Source organism: Falco rusticolus, chromosome 10, assembly GCF_015220075.1.
Source record: "Falco rusticolus isolate bFalRus1 chromosome 10, bFalRus1.pri, whole genome shotgun sequence".
In the NCBI taxonomy this organism is placed as follows: Eukaryota; Metazoa; Chordata; class Aves; order Falconiformes; family Falconidae; genus Falco; species Falco rusticolus.
This window is the reverse complement of record NC_051196.1, coordinates 32087101-32103620: the sequence shown is the minus strand read 5'-3', so window position 1 is coordinate 32103620 and position 16520 is coordinate 32087101. Positions and strand designations below refer to the sequence as shown.

Genomic DNA, 16520 nt, shown 5'->3' with positions numbered 1-16520 from the left:
CCAGCTGCACTCCCAGTATTGCGTTCGCACACCACCGGCTGAGAAGAGCGGCGTTAACTGGCACGCGAGCAGGTTACAGTTCACTCGTGCAGCTGGGTGTGCAAACAGACGATCGATAAGAGGGCCAGCTGAAGAGCTAACCCTGCTCCAGAAACACGTATTGAAAAAATTCCCCAAGACCTTTAAAGGTAACCAACAGCCTTATCTCACACAATATGCAGTGACTCATGGCAAGTTAAATCGGTATTTATAGTTGCAGTTTGAGTCCTGCAATGACAATATAAGTATGACCTCAACTACTTTTGCTACTACAAATCTGGCAGGGTGTGTGGGGAAGTCTCTCTGCAAAGGAATGAGTAATTAAGTATTTGGGAACCATGAATCGCTCACACAACCCAAGAACTGAGCCTTTAATAAAAGTAACTGGTTATTTTACAGGGTTTTTTTTGCCATTAGGACAGCAAAGATAACAGACACAACTGATAAAATTTTTTTTTATTATTCACTTTTGAATTCTTTTACACTTTCCTGATTATTTTGTGTAAGGTGAAACTAGAACTGTTTAAAAGACATACACAAATCTAGTACATCAATAACCAGGTATTTCTTTTTGCTATACTATTCTCACAACCACGTGTGTGCTAGGCAATATAACCATCACAGAAGCAAACTTTAGGCAGAATACTGGTCAGTAAAAACAAAGCGAAAAGAGCTACCAGATATACAGACAGGCTCGGTTCCACATTCACTACTGCATTTATCAAGCGCCAAGTATTAACTGCACAATTTGTTCAGCTAGTAGAGGGGAGTTTCAAAATCAGTGCATGAAATTCTCTTCAGCAGACAGATGGACAGACAAACAGATGGATCCTATACCTAAGTGGAATGTGAAGGTAGGGGGATGATACCGCGAGACTGACAGGTGACTATTCCTAATCTTTTCCACTGCATTATTCACGCCAACTCTTATTAGGTTTTATTGAATGGGACATGTTTGAAACATAACTAGGTGAGGACATTTGGAGCTCAAATATTACACGTTACAAGCGTTACGGATGTGTAGGTCTGCATTCCAGTACGATAAATGGGAAATCCTGAACATTGGAGCTGGCTCCCACTACCACCAAAAACGGGCAGACGAGAGCTGAAGTCTGCAACAGCCCTGGCAGCTCTCAAACATCCAGGAAAGAAACCTGTCCTTGAGCAGGCTCAGGTCTCACCCACCATCCTGCCATCACCCATAATCAAAGAAAGGATGACGCATGTGTGGGAGTCCAAAATCGCTTTAATGGAGTTTAAACAGGTGAGAGGGTCAAGGATGAACAGAGTCCAATGGGAGAAAAGTTTCTATAAAGTGAACTTAAAGATGGCTCAGTGGATTACTTAAGGAGTTTCCAGAACAAAATCAAAATGGGAATACCATGGAGATTTCGATTCACCTAAGAGTAAAGTAATGCAAAAGTGGCAGATCACTTCATGGTATCATCCAAACCAATAAGGCCATTCAAAAAATTGAATCTTCTCCTATTGCAAGTCCATGGTAGTGAACCAAGAATTCTCACTACTGAAGAATAGCTAAGGTATAATTAGGTAAGTTATTGCTGTGGGAAGGGGCTTAGTCATGCATGTCGTATGAGCACAAAAGCACTTTTAGAAGTCAAAACCCGGTTATCTGCCAGTGTAAAGAGTTTGGAAATCAAGCTGCTAACTCCCCCATTACCCTCCTCCCCAAAACAAACCCCATCCCCAGAAAGACAGGATTGACAAAGTGAGCTTTTGACTGAAAGCGGTGCCTCAGACTTGGTTACAAATGTCTACAGAGTGTGCCTGTTCAACTAACCCATAGCAGTGTTACCAACTGGAATGCCAACATCGGACTGTTCTCCTTCCATGCCCCAGTGTCACAATAGAATCTCTTATAACTTTCTGTACAACTTTACAACAGAATTGTACTTCGACTATTTTGGTGCCAAATTAAGCTTGCCAGAGTTACATAATTGATGTCTACTTTTCTACCAATAAGAGTTTTGTAAAGTCAATTGCAATCACAAAACCCATAATCACAGTGTTCAGTTAAAAATATAAACACGGTAATCGTAACTGCAAATGTTCGAAATAGGAAAGTTCGGAATGCCATTATAATAACCGACCTCCGCTTTAAGTACACAAAACACCAACCAACTGTTTTTACCCCACAGACAGTTTTTGCTACGTTGAGGTTGTGAAAAGTCGATGTACTATTCTTTTTGCTTGTCGCACAAAGGGATATATGTGTAGGATACAGGGTGACATTGAACATATAGTGAAGCGTGACAGCCATTAGTTCTCTCCCTCCCCAGCATCCCCTTCATCTCCCTGGTTTTCCGACGTCCATAGCTGTAAGAAAATACAAACACTTGTTTATTCTGAAACCACAGAGTTAGTTACAATTGTCAGGAAAGGGAAGACAGCATAATTAGCAGCAGCTGTGCAATTTTGTCAGTTAAGAGCAATACAGAACTGAACTTAAGAGTAAAGCTAAAGAATAACGAACTAGAAAATGAGTGGAGGATAACAATTAAAAAGCCAGCCCAAGTTTGCAAGCTCAATGTAAAGCTGGCTGTTAAGAACAGACTCCACTTTGTGTTCCAAAAAAAAAAAAAAAAAAAAAAAAAGGAGAAAAATCTGAGTTTGTTACAGCGGTTAACAACAGATTTCTGGTTTAAACAAGCAAGTCTAACTGGTCTGGTTACAAAAACCAGTGCAGTTGAGACATGCAGCTAATGCCTCAAAAAAAGGCTTTTAATAGTACAGAACTACTTGAGTCTTCAGGAGTTGAGTCCCACTTATGGGGTCCAGCAGCCTAACGAAGTAACAGCACAGAATGCGGTGGCTTGGCACATTATACTTACAGTGAGGTTGTCCCTAAGCAGCTGCATGATCAGAGTGCTGTCTTTGTAAGACTCTTCATTCAGCGTGTCCAGCTCTGCTATCGCTTCGTCAAATGCCTAAAAACATGCAAGACAGCACTTTCACGTCCTGCGCTCTGAATTCACTTCTGCTTACGCAGAACTGACAAGTTTGCCACATTACATTCAAACTCTGTGACAGCAGCTTCCAGTATTTTTCTTTTCCACCAAAAGAAGGAATGTAAACCAAAGCAAACACCAAACCACCAGCGGGAAAACAGAAGGCTTCAGGAGGATCCACATTAAAGCCTGGAACAACTTCACTACCATGCCAATACCAAGTGCTGAAGAGGCAAGCTTCTTTCTTTTTACTAATTTCAAAGTATTACTCTGTCGCGCTGAACAATGATTTACACAGCCTGAAGTCAGGTTTAAGAACACCACTTCAAAGCAATACTTTCATTAAAAATGAATGTCTCACTGGTCTAAACTGGCAGTAAAAGACAAAAGTACCATTAAGTTGATATATATTGTACATAAGTAAGTAGGCAAGAAAATGGAAGACCAGGGTTTCTGATGGTGGCGTGGAAAGTTTGGGATTTCTATTCAAAACAGCATAGGAAATCAGGTATGCTCCACTAGAAATTAATAAAGCTATTCTTCCCATCAATCTGTTACACATGAGCGCCCATGTTACAAGGCTGAGAGCAGAAAGCCAGGAATAAATGCTATTTCTTCCTTCAGGTTTCAAACAGATGTAAGCCTATTAACCAAAAAAAGCAGGAACAGCAGCAGCATTTTACACAGCAAAACATCGCTCCCTGTTACAAACTATTATTGAAGAGCATATTAAGAACACAAAGATTCAACTAATACCATATTATTCAAGTTACTACCAGGCAATTTTCACAGATGCAAAAAGCTCCATTTAGAAGGCTCTAATCCTATTTTAGGGAGAAGGCTAAGAAAAATAAGACTATTTGTTTGGCACAACCCATCACACAAGCTTTTTTTGGTCTCTGGAGAGAGGCACATGCAGATACACAAGGACATTTAGGGCTATGACTGTAGTCACAAAGACGACACTTCATGCATTTGCTAAGCATTCAAATTTAAATAAATATTTCACTTTAGAAGTGTTTTCAAATTTGTCACAAGCGCATCCTAAGAGTTAGGTGGATGTAAGAAGAGGTATTTTGTCCTCCCTTTCATTGGATCAACTGCACTAGCAAATTAGCTTTACTTAAAGCTAAGCTAGTCTAGCTAGCTAACCTACCTGAAAATATACTACAACAGTTTAAAGACGACATAATTTTAAAGGAATTTGATATAAACAAGCATGACCTTCTACAAAGTGCTACTGTAACTATAATTATCTCCTTAGCCTCCACAAACTTGGTAACATGAAGAGTTTGCTTACCGTCTTTGCCAGGTTACAGGCTTTTTCAGGAGAATTTAGTATCTCATAGTAGAAGACAGAGAAATTTAGAGCCAAACCAAGTCGAATGGGGTGTGTTGGCTGCATCTCTTTCTTGCTAATTTCAAATGCCTCCTGGTAAGCTTGCTGAGAGTTTGCTACCGTTGCTGCAAGGTAATTACAATCACATTAATGCACAGTACATCACCCTACTTTACAGGGGAAGCTATTATATTCTTGGTCTAGACTATTGTGCCACCAGAAATTCCTACAATTACATATGCACAGATGCTTCTTTCAATATCTTTACATGTAAAAGCCTACCGCTAACCAAACTATTAAGGCAGAAATATTTCTTCAGATAAAACTCTGACATACAGAAATTAAGTTCAACATTTTAATAAAGACTTAAAATGAAATTTATGCAAAACAAATTCCAACCAATCTGAACGCACACAAACTCTACCTAAGTTGAAGTGTACTGCGATTAAACTGTCTGATTCCAGTCAAGCTGCAGAAATAGTAGCTCTGAATAATAAACCCAGTCAAAAATCGTTTGGGGAAGAAGAGGTATCTGATCTACCTATTTAAACTGAAGGAAACATTTAGCAGCTAGGTCGTGAACTTTGAATTTCAGTTTGGGGTTTCAGAGGAAAGATAACAGTCCCTTCCTGGCTAATGGGTAACAATAAGCTCCAGAATGACGTCAAACTAAGTTTGCAAGACATGGACTACATCAGACACTCACTAGAAATTCAGGCACAGTTCAGCATTGCTTTACAATGTCAGGATTAATCAGCTTAGGACTCAGTAACCCAATATCCCTTATTTGCATGCAGAAAGCTTGCAAACAGCTAAGACTGAGAGCTAAATTCATAGTGTAAACAAGAGATGACAGGAACAAAGCATTTTCCATGAGAGAAAAACCCCCACATTTTCCAGGAAAAGGATTTATACTGCCAAACATACTTGAAAATCAGTCACTGAGGTCAGGGGCTGCAAGTAGAATTTGACTGGTTTGATGAACATTTGCCAATCCCTTCTAATAATTTCAGTGAAGTCTTTCTCTACAAGTGACTTGCACTGCACCTGTCTTCAATACTACAGAGCAGTAGCAAAAAGAAATAGATACTTTACGTTAGAGGAAAAAAATGTAAGTATTTTTTGATACTTTATTCTGCTTGGCCCCCAGCAGAGTAAGAGATTTCATCTCTACTTACTTTGCTTATTGTCCCCAGATGCCACCTCTGAAAGGTATCTGTAGTAATCGCCTTTCATTTTCAAATAGAAGACCTTGCTTTCTGGCTGTGTTGCATTGACAATAAGGTATTTATCCAGGAGTTCCTGAGAAAGGAAACATCACTTTTTTTCCCCATCAAGTCATAAAAATAATGTCTGAAACAGTCTTTGTTACAATGGTAAGCATGAGCTATTAAAATAATTAACAATGACTTATGTATACTCATGCGTTAATCACTTTCCCTACTGTTGTCTAAACAGAAAAAAATAGAAACTATTTGTAGCCTAACCCCTGGAAAGAACAACACTTGTTATGCTGAGGCTGCCCACAATTCACTCCTGCAGAATCTAATGGCTATCAGAGCTTAAGGCTGCAAAGATTTTCCTCGAAATATGGTTGCAAACCTACCTTCCACAACCAAACTAATGAAAAGCAGCAGCTTGACATCAGTACAAGTCTGGTCACTTTTGCTGCCACAAACTCAAATTCTACCCATAGCAGTGAAATTATCCACAACAAACTGCAACTCCCATTGAAAAGCTGAATAGTAGCAGAGTCAGCACATGTGCGTTCAGAAAGAGACGCAAAGACTGACAGTACTGACAGCAACTGCTCCTGACTGATCTTTAGCAAAACGAACACCAATAAAACAAATCCCTCTGGTCTAAGTGAAAGAAAGAGCAAAACCAGTTGGCGGGGGAAGACATACATACTTTCTCCATCCCCAAAAAAGTATTCAACCAGCCTCAGGATGTCAGCATTCATTAACGAAAGAATTTAAACACTAGGCCTTTTAGCAGGACTCATGCCAGTGCCCCAGATCTAAATTTGTTTTCACGGTGAGCCCTAGCCAGCAGCTAGCGGTCTTCAATATTGCCTTGTTTGCTTTTTTGTATTAAAAAAATATATGCTCTTTTATAACAAACCCCCTAAGAAACAGATTAGGTAACTTAGGAGCTAGAACTGGACCCACGTACATGGCTATGCAAAATTATTCCCCTGCTAAGGTGCTGCAGTGTCTACAGCACCAGTAAGATTCCTTAAGCCTCTCTGAAGAATGCTGCAGTACTAACTACTGTTATTTTTGCTGTTGGATTATTACCAGAACATCATTGCAGATATCCTGCAATTCAGCTTCAATTTTCTCACGATACTCTCTTCCCATCTGCTGTTTCTTCTCATTCCTCTCTGTTTTCTGTTCAATGCTGGAAATCACACGCCAGGATGAGCGACGGGCACCAACCACATTCTTGTAGGCAACTGAGAGTAGATTCCTTTCTTCGTTGGACAGTTCATGTCCTTGCTCAGTGACAGCCTTCATAGCAGCAGCCATGTCATCGTAACGCTCAGCCTGTTCAGCCAGTTTGGCTTTCTGTACCAACTCACTTTTATCCATGGCTCTCCTGTAATTAGTAGGGAATAAAAAGAGAGAAAAGTGTCTCTTGATTGTCTGCACTGTGGAAGTTAATGCTGAAAGGTGAAGCAGAACCCACAGTCACTAGTAAGTAGGAAATCCATCGACTCAAATACGAAGGATTTCTTTTTCAAAAATTATTTGACCCTTTGCCAAATATGTATAATTTCTATGCATAAATGACTAATCACAATCCTGAAGATAGGTAAGCACTATTCTTCAAAATGCAGCAAAATTCATATTGGCATTAAGCACAGCAAATCAATATGTTCCCTATGTAAATCTCTCCCCTTTCCTATACTGGCCACAGCTCAGCTTGGGACACACTACATGTTCTAACCCAGAAACCACCAGTTTTGGTTTGGTTTTTTTTTGGCTTGTTTTGGTTTTCTTGTTTGTTTTCCCCCCATTATTATACAACAGCAACTACTTAGGAGCATTGAAGCACTGGACAGCTCCTCCCTACACCAAGACTTTTTGCCTGCTACAGCAGATGTTTCCGTGGGCTTAAATAAACAATACCTACTACAGCTGTAGTTGTTGGCAACTATGGAAAGTACATTTATACTGTTCTGCCAGAAGAATGTCTTTTGGGGCTTTGGGTTTTTTTCTTTTCTTTTTTTTAACACATGTATCAACATACGTGTAACGGACAATTCTATACAGCTAGGGTGCCTGCAGTCTCAGGTTTTCAAGACTTCTTAAATAACATTGACATCCACAGAAAGTTATTGGGATGTGGCCCACATGACGGTCACTACTGCAAAACTAATTGTTTATAGGGAAACAACTTATCATTTCCGGTAACGCAGTTTAGCCACTGAAGCCAAGAAAAACATGTCACGTGACCACAAGGCCCCTGAAGAGCTTAAGCAATGAAAACTGAAGTTAGTAAGGAACATGTCAGTGAGGCAGCTCGAGTGTTTGCTTATCTCTACAAGACAATGCTAACATACATTTAACTCGGCCATTGAGCTACCAACCTTATATTCAACCACCTAGGGCTAGGTTCACAGGAGAAATTAAACAAGCTTTGTTGCCTTTATGAAAGTTAGTGGACCTCAATACCTTACAAACTCCCAGACGCCCCAAATTAACCTGTAAAATTTCTCCAGGTGTGTAGTTTCACTATTGGACAGACCCAGAATCGTTACTCTTGTCAGTACTGAGCAACAAAGTTCCTCTCCTACTCCCTAAATCCCCATCAGGACTCCCAGCTGTCCAGGTAAGAACTTTTCAGGCTGAGACCTAACAGCCTGAAAACAACTTCTAAAAAGAAGGAAAAGCAAACAAGAACAGTGAGTTTACAGTTTGCCTTTCACAGGCTTCTGTGCATTAGACAAGCATCTACAGCCCTATTAGAAAGAACCAACAGGCTGAAAGCGACTGCTGTAGCCTTTTCCCTGGCGCTCTCCTTTGAAGATCCCAGTCTGACAGGCTCCTGATGGAGAACGGCTTGCACACACTGCTCAGCTCGTATTTTAATCCAAGCGTTACCCTACCACTATTATACAGGGAAACCAGTCCCCTATACTAAATCCTCAACCAGGAAAATGAGATGCAGATCCAAATTTCCATCATGTGTATGAGCAGTTTCAGAGTTTCCTACTGCCAAGGACGGAGTCCTAACTACAAAATTATTTTGAGATGAGCATATTCAATCCCTCCAGCTGAAGATATCGCTCTTTAGCAAAAAAATCCCCAAAACACAAAATCACACCGGATATCAAGGCAAACATTGTTACATCATGTGAAAGCTCCTGAAGTAAACCCAGCAACCGAATCTCTTACCCGTTTTATATTTGCAAGTCACACTCATTCCTGCTTGTGTTTGATCCTTTGTAGATCTAGTCTAATGATCCATCCATGTAAATGCACTCAAGTTAGGATATGTAATGCTAAAAGCAGCCTCCTGGAATGAGACCTCTTGCAGACTTGTGTAAGTAAAGCTAGGCTGCAGTTCAGTTCCATTTCAAACACTGCATTTAAACTAGTGGATTCTGGCACCTATTAAAAGGTGACACACAGACTTCAGATTGAAGCCCTCAACAAGACAGGCTGACTGTAGGTAGCAGTGTGACAAGTTCTTGTAAGGCATGATTAGTTTGGCTCTCTTTTTCCCAAGAGGCTTTCACCATGGGGATATGCTGAATTATCATTGGCTTCTGCAGACTTACCAAAAGCATAGCTCCTGAGGACAGAAAGGTATGAGCAGAATGTGCGATGTGCATTTTTTCTGCCCCTACTCTAAAGCGTATCATAGTACCAATGCGTAACAAGCCTACGGAAATCATCAGACTGCTTACCATTGAGAGAACCCATCCCACTCCTCACTGTTGAGTCTATCAAACCTCATAAACCATTCCCTTAACACAGCACTAAATTTAGACTATGTGCTTAATGCAGGAAGTAATTTGTGAACGGCATTTCTCTACCCACTCACTAAAATTTGAACATGAACAAAGTACACCTGAAGAACGCTTTTAACATTACAAGAGCCAATTTTAAATAACTGGACATTAAAACAAAACAGTTTCAGAACAGTTCTCGTTTCCTCACAGTCTGCAAAGCTTGTAGAAGCATTTCTATTGCAACCAGCTTATCTTTTCCTTTTCTCCTTATGGAATGTGATTATTATGTAGAAAAAGCCTGCTTGTTGATGTCCAGAGGCAAGTAGTTCCAACAGAGTTTACATTTTGCCATTGAAAGGTCAGTTTTATCTTTGATCTGCACTTTGCCAATAGTGGTCTAATTTGTAGACAAGTCATACGTGCAGAATTCAGTTTACAAACAATATAGAGTTTAGTTTAGAAATGGTGCAGAGTTTGTTTTATCAGGCTCACTGACATATTTATCTTTAGATGCAAATCAGTTCAAGGCAGTCAGTGGGTTCATATAAGGACATATGAAGGAAATCAGAGGGAACTGCAAGGGCCCAAAGACCTAGTGGATAAAAGAGATCCAGAAACCAGTTTAACGTATCTGGTTATACAAGTGAAACACCAGCACAAAGCATTAGAATGTTGTTTCTCATCAAACAACTTCCCTCAGTAATGTAAGTAATTTATGCACATCTTAAACGTAACAATTATTGAAGATGGGAGCTCCTCAGAACTTCACTGGCTCAGTTTTGACATAAAAATTCAGTATACAGGGTCTTGAGTTATTTAGTTAGTTCATCTTAATATCCGTACTGTTAGTAGGTTTGCTACAAAACACAAAGTATTATTCAATGACATGGATTTAACAGAACTTAAATGCAGTAAGAAAATCATTGCCCGCACCAAAATATCTGCAATTTACAGGAAGCCTACCATTATTTTGTTCTCAGGGTGCTGCACAAAGGAACACTTAAAATCCTTATTTGATTCTCCATTGCTTACCTTGTTAGAAGCTTGGAGAGAGCTTTGCAGAGCTATGGTGGCTTGAGCTCCAAAAGAGGGAAGTGTTTGCCAGAAGGAAAAAAGATACAAGGAAAGGAGTGATGTTTGAAAAGGCAAAGAAGCAACTATCAGTTATAACTGGTCCCTCCCATAGAGGAGATGAAAGCCACACTCTTAACAATGGATCAGTGTGCCACAGTCTGAAACAAGCAAAGCCTACAGCTAAAAATACTTCTAGGCTACAAACAGAAGCCATCTAACAAAGGTTACCTGCAGCTAGGAGCGAAACACACAAAGGTGACGAACAGGAGGCCAAGAGGAATGATCTATTCTAGCACTAATGAAGCCATGCCATGATGGCAAGGAGGAAAGAGGGAAGATGGAAAAAGGAGCAGATACACATGTGCAGATCACAGCCATGGAAGAGTCCCGAAAGTTGCCCATTCTAAGCAAAAGATTCTCATATTAGATGCATTAATACATTTCAAAGTCTTAAGACACTGTCTTTTTAAGTATCTGTCAAACCACAATGTAGTAGCCCTCCGTAAAGAAGTGGCTGGGCACTATTTACAATAAGGAATGCAATCCACTAGGCAGCAGTTACAGCCAATAGTACCGGCTGCCAGAAATTTGAATCACCCTAAATCCCACACTTAAAATGTAACTTTCCCCCCCCCTCCCCCCCCGCCTATCTCCCATACAACCTGGAGTTCTTTCAATCTGTTAACAAATGCAGAATAGCAGGTATGCAGCTACTAAAAGTTACATGTGCTTACTTCTCACCCCCAGAAAAGCTTTACGCCTGTGGACAAGACCCTGAAACATATCACAAAGCATCAAAGGCAGAGGTCTGAACCAGTAAAACATCTGTTTGTAACTGCCTTGTTACTTTCAGTGGAGGATGCAGTAAGAAGGGGGGGATGGTGTGACAATCCTGGGAACAGCACCTGAAGTCAGTATACCCACAGATCTTTCAAGAACGGATGGACACACAAAACCAGAGGTTTACGTCTTGGTAACAGCTGAGGAGTAAAACATACAGATAATGTTCTTCAGAAGACTGCAGGAGCTTGAGAACTACATCTTACTACTCAGCAGTTACTCCATCTGCTTCATAGCCTTTATTGTTTCCAATTTCCATGGGCTGTTTAGGACAAAGCCAAAACAGATCAGAAGTAACCCTGTTTAAAGACTGCAGAAAGCAAATGAAATAACCGACACTGAAAAAAATCTGGCTTATATAACATATTGAACTGACAAGACAATACTAATAAGCCTACGTTGGCCTGAAGTCTGCTGCTCTTGATGACCTGTTCTTCTGATGCTAATTAAGTCATTGATTTTTGTGTACTGTTTTTCTCTTTATAGCAAGCATGAGCATCTATCAGACAAACACTTCCACTTTGTAAAAATATTAGTGAGAAAGCAGTGTGGTCAGTGGTTTGACATACTGGTCCCTAATGAGTCAAGCAGAGATGCAGGTTAACAGACCCGCATGTTTCACTGTGAGAAATCAATGTAAAACCAGATTTGGTGAAATGGGATGCAATCATAGTTCTCAGTCACAAACTCTGTAAGTCTGTTCAAATTGTAACAGGCAAAGCAGCAGACCGGTACAGAATCTGTAGTTCAATCTTCTGACAACATGTGAACAAACCTTATTTGATTTCTGGATGGGCAATTCATTCCCAAATTAAACATTCACATGAGGTAAGTGGTATTTAAAATTACACTTCCATAATTACATAGAGTAAGAGCTTTGGAGATACCATTTCTAAAACAAATGGAAAATCCTTTTCCGTAATTCAGGCACACACATGCTGATGCAAGTATCTACATGATGTTGATGGCATTCACTGTCAAGTAGACATGGCTCCCGATATTCTTTACAGGAAAGGAACCAACTCCTTAAATAGAATGCAAAAAACCTTCCCTGCTTTATCATATTAGGCATTTGATTTTATTAGTTGTGTTTCTCTATTTTAGTTCCCTCAAAGGCTACTACATATTGTTAAATAACTGACTGAAAAATGAACATGCCTGCTAAGACCTGACCAAGTGAAGTCTTCCACAACTGTCAAAAGTCTGGGTATAACAACAAGTTCAGTAAAATAACACTGCAAACATGATGAGGGAAAAAGGCAAATGACTTCACAGTTGTGATATTCTTGCTGACCTTGTGCAGTACATAACTTCAGCCTCCTCTGCATCTACTGATTAGCCGTATACCCTGGCCTTCAGCTCAAATCTTTATACAAATGCTCAGATAAAATTAACATTCTATAAAGCCATGCCTAAACCTGCTCTGGCCATCTTCTGGCATCCTTCTTTCCTGCTTCCTAAACCTGACCAATATAATTTTTGAATAAAACGACATTCAACAGTTTTCAGCCTCCATAGACAATGGCAAAATTTCTCTGAGAAGTACCAATAGCACGTAGGAATACTGACAGCGTACCGACAACTTAAATTTAGTGACAGTAGCCTTGTTCTTAATGTCATTTAAACAAGGGATCGCAAGCTGAAAAGCACTGCACTGCTACATACCTATGGCACTCTGCACAGGACAGCTGCAGGTGGAGACAAGCACACAGTTCCAAAGTACAATATACTTACATGGTAATACCTTTTTGTTCCAACTAGTAGAATTGGTTTTTGGCTAGAGTTCAGGTGGAAATAGTGCGTTATCCCAAAAAATCTTCCCCCAGGCATAAAGTTCATGCCAAACTAATGTATTCATATCACAGATAAATCACTTTTGTTAATAATAAACCGAGAGTATTTACATTATAGGGTGGGGCAAAAAGTGCGACCATATAAAAGACGATACTACTGTTAACGCCTAGTCTTACTGGGACATATTAGGATACGAGATGGATTAGGTACTAGTTTTTTACCTCATTATTCATATCATTATTTACTTAACTCCTCTTCATCTGAGTTTATTCACATGCAGCACAAAAAGCTGCATACTGGCAAAGGCCTGCTTAGGGAAAAAAAAAAACACTCAACATCAAAATAGCAGAGATCAGAACATGCGGTACTGACATAATGAGGTTGAGAAAACTGCACTAGGCCCATCTGTGCAATGAGTCTATCACTTTAACAGTACCAATTCAATAAACAAAATATTATACAGGGTATATTCTCACAGTCCTGTAATACGAACAGCAAAAAAGGCACCAGCATTCTTGTTTTCTTTTTAGGTCAGTTTATATCTTGTTATTATTTTAAAATAAAAGCAAGCTCTTCTTTTCATCAAGTAGTATTAAAATTTCTGACTGAGGTGTCCTGCAGCAGTGAATGGGTGAAGACACAGATATTCCTACAGCCACTGAAGTTACAAAACCTTACAAATGTTTTCAAACTCTCTGATGTTTTTATGTAGGAATTTAGCTTTTACAGTGCTGCATGATGTATATTTTTGTTTTCCTACCACGTAGAAAAGGTATTTTAACTATTAATAATGAATTCAGCCGAAAACAACTGATTTGTTATCTCTGCATCAGATGCATTTTTGCTCCCATTTGCTAACACGGTGACTGTATGCCACTGATCATCCCAATCAATACCTGATGATACCTACCTCAAACAAAACCTCTGGTTGTTACTTTTGGGTTACTGCCCAGCCTTTTTGTAGGCCGGGACTGGCTTGAAGCAGCCTTCTTTCCCTCTGGAGTCCTCCCTAAATGCATCTCTATTCCCAAATGGACACAAACGATCAAAACTGGAGAAGAATAATAAACCTGTTTTGTTTCATTCTAAAGGGCTCGTGACACGTCCGTGGGCATCCCCGGCCCTACGTGCCGGCAGGGCCAGCGCTTCGCCCCTGGGTTTGCCAAGCGGCAAGGACGCCCCAGCCCCTCCCCTGGGCCGGGGTCGTGGGCGCGGGAGCCTTCGGGAAGAGGGCGGCAACCGACGCCGACCGCTGCGCGGCGGAGCCCACCGGCCCTCCTCCCCCGGCCGCCGGGCAGGGCAGCCCGCGGCGCTCGGTACAGGTGTGCGCGGCCGGCCGCGCCCGCCGGGGAGACACTGACTCACCCGGGGCGGGGCAGGGCCGGGCCGGGCGCTCGGGGAGGAGCCGCCGCCGCCGCCCGCTCGGGCCCCGCAGCGGCAGCCGCGGGAGGGTCACACCGTTACCCGGAGCGGGGAGGACGGGGCGGAGGGGGCAGGACCCGCCGTCGCCCGTCGCCCCCCGCCCCCCGCGCGGGGACCCTGCCGCAGAACGCCGGAGGCAGCCCCCCGCGGCCCTCGCCGCCCCTCCCTGCCGCGGGGGGCTGCGGCGGCCCGGCCAGCGGAGAGGCGCGGGGCCCGGCCGGCGGGGAGGCGGGAGGCAGGCCGGGGAGGCCTCCCCCGCACGCTCCCGCGGACGCCAGCGGGGCCGCAGCGGCCCGGCGCCAGCCCGCGGGGAAAGGGGAGGGGGGGAGGCGTGGGCGGGGCCGCGGGGCTGGGCCCGGGACCCTCACCTGGCGGGGGCGGTGGCACCGCGGCCTGGATCCCGGCGGGCGAGGCGACTCGGAGCGCGGCGGCCGCTCGGCGCACGCACACACCCCTGCGGCGCTCCGGCCCGGCTTCCGGCGCCGCCGACACGCCCCTTCCGGCGCCAGGGGGCGCCACCGCCCCTCCCGCCTCCCCATTGGGCCGACGGGGCCGCGGCGGCGGGCGCCGGCCGGCTCGCGGTTGCTATGGCGACGGGAGGGGCCCCGCCGCGGCCTGGCCGTCTCCGTGCGCCCCGCCGCCTCCGCCGTCTCCGCCGCCCGCCCGGTCCCGCCGGCCCGGCAGTGCCCAGCCCGCCCGTGGCCCGGGGGAGGCGGCTCAGCCGGGCCGGGGGGCTGGCGGCTTTCAGCGGGGCGGTGGTACGCGGGGAGGCCGAGTGGCCGCGGCCCCGGGGACCCCGCCGGCGGCCTGCCCCGGCCCGAGCGAGGCCTGCCGCCGCTGCCCGCCTGGCACCGCGGGGCTGCCGCCTCCTCGCCTTGCCCGAGCCCGTGGCACACACGCCGGGCAGGCCTTGGCCACTGCCGCCCGCACTCAGGCACCGGTGCCAGAGAGCGAGCAGCTCCGCTGGGAAGTGCAGCAACTTCTCCAGCAACAACACGACAGCGTTTTCGGGTTTCTGGCCATTTCTTGCTACTGTTTTCCAGCTGAACCTCACGATAAAGCACATTGCCGCTGACAGTGGGTGCCATTCTGTGCACCGTCATACAAGTAAAAGCTCACAACTGCTTTAAATTGCAAGGTGACCTTTAAGTGGCTCCTCCTTACAATTTAAAATTGCATGTTTTCACTGAAAAGACAAGATCCTTATCACCTAGATAAGTTTTATGCAACTGTAATAAATGACATTTACTAGAGAAAAGGTGAAAGAGAGCATTTTTGGGGCATGAGGAAAAGTCTAGCTCGGTTTCCAAGGAGGAATCCAAGTATAAGAGTTCAATTTTGTAATGCATGTAATCCTTTTGGATAAGAAGTGACTGAACACCCCCCCACACCCCTCACTCCCAAGTCTCACGTTTATAGCAGCACCGCTTCTCAAGGCATTGTTATTGGGGCTGAAAGGTGCTCTGTTCAATTACAGTATCCTGGAGCCTAATTTTCTCTCAGTGTCTCAGATACAATCCTGGTCCTGTTAAAGTCACTGTCAGATTCCTTTTTGGTGATGGAAAGACTTCATTAGTTTCCTGCTTAGTCTCGGTCCAAAGGTTAATTACTTTGGAAAGTCAGAAGGAAAATTACTTGGCACCCGCAAGTTATCTCAAGCTGCAAACACCAATTCAGCTAGATCTGTTACTGTCATATCTCTCTCTCTTTTTCTTTCCTAGGCAAAACTTGTTTTTTTCCCCTGATCTTCCCTATTTTCCCAGTTTCCATCTGGGCCATTCCCCGTGTTCTTGCTGAGGCCTTGGGAGTGCTGGTTTGTGGCGGAATTACTGGCGTTCCACAGTAATGTATATCCGCATATACTGCTTGGTTTGTAGAAGCACACTGTCGACACCTGTTCGTTTAGTCACCTGCTGTATCCCCCTCGGCCTTCTCACCTTGCTGCCTACTCTAGCTCATCACTGCAGTGTCCATGTTGTCACAGCTCATGCCTCCCACTTCCAGTGAGGTCCACCCATCTCCCTTCATACCGCTCCTCCAGTTTGCCCAGATCAAATTCCAGCCATCGCCTCTGAAGTGC

The 16520-nt window shown here is 43.5% G+C and overlaps 1 protein-coding gene across 3 annotated transcripts; it reads right to left on the bottom strand.

Annotated features, from left to right (window-relative positions):
* Window positions 1–478: 478 nt before the first annotated feature.
* Window positions 479–14937, bottom strand: YWHAB (tyrosine 3-monooxygenase/tryptophan 5-monooxygenase activation protein beta). 3 transcript variants are annotated; one of them, XM_037402269.1, is made up of 7 exons: window positions 14809–14929; window positions 13240–13325; window positions 6648–6948; window positions 5526–5649; window positions 4309–4472; window positions 2892–2987; window positions 479–2376 (listed from the first exon to the last, which is right to left on the bottom strand). In XM_037402269.1, the coding sequence occupies exons 2-7, from the start codon at window positions 13242–13244 to the stop codon at window positions 2320–2322; spliced, it is 747 nt and encodes a 248-aa protein (XP_037258166.1). In that variant the 5' UTR covers window positions 13245–13325; window positions 14809–14929; the 3' UTR covers window positions 479–2319. The 3 variants fall into 3 exon arrangements, with proteins under 3 accessions (XP_037258166.1, XP_037258167.1, XP_037258168.1); XM_037402270.1 differs by lacking the exon at window positions 13240–13325 and having other exon boundaries at window positions 14809–14937; XM_037402271.1 differs by lacking the exons at window positions 13240–13325; window positions 14809–14929 and adding an exon at window positions 10343–11003.
* Between the last annotated feature and the right edge of the window lie 1583 nt (window positions 14938–16520).

Excerpts from the sequence above, each read along its gene's own strand:
- YWHAB (XM_037402269.1), bottom strand. Across the intron at positions 4,473-5,525 it reads ATCTGGGGACAATAAGCAAA|CAACGGTAGCAAACTCTCAG; the intron begins GTAAGTAGAGAT and ends ATTACCTTGCAG. Across the intron at positions 2,377-2,891 it reads TGCTTAGGGACAACCTCACT|CTATGGACGTCGGAAAACCA; the intron begins GTAAGTATAATG and ends ATTTTCTTACAG.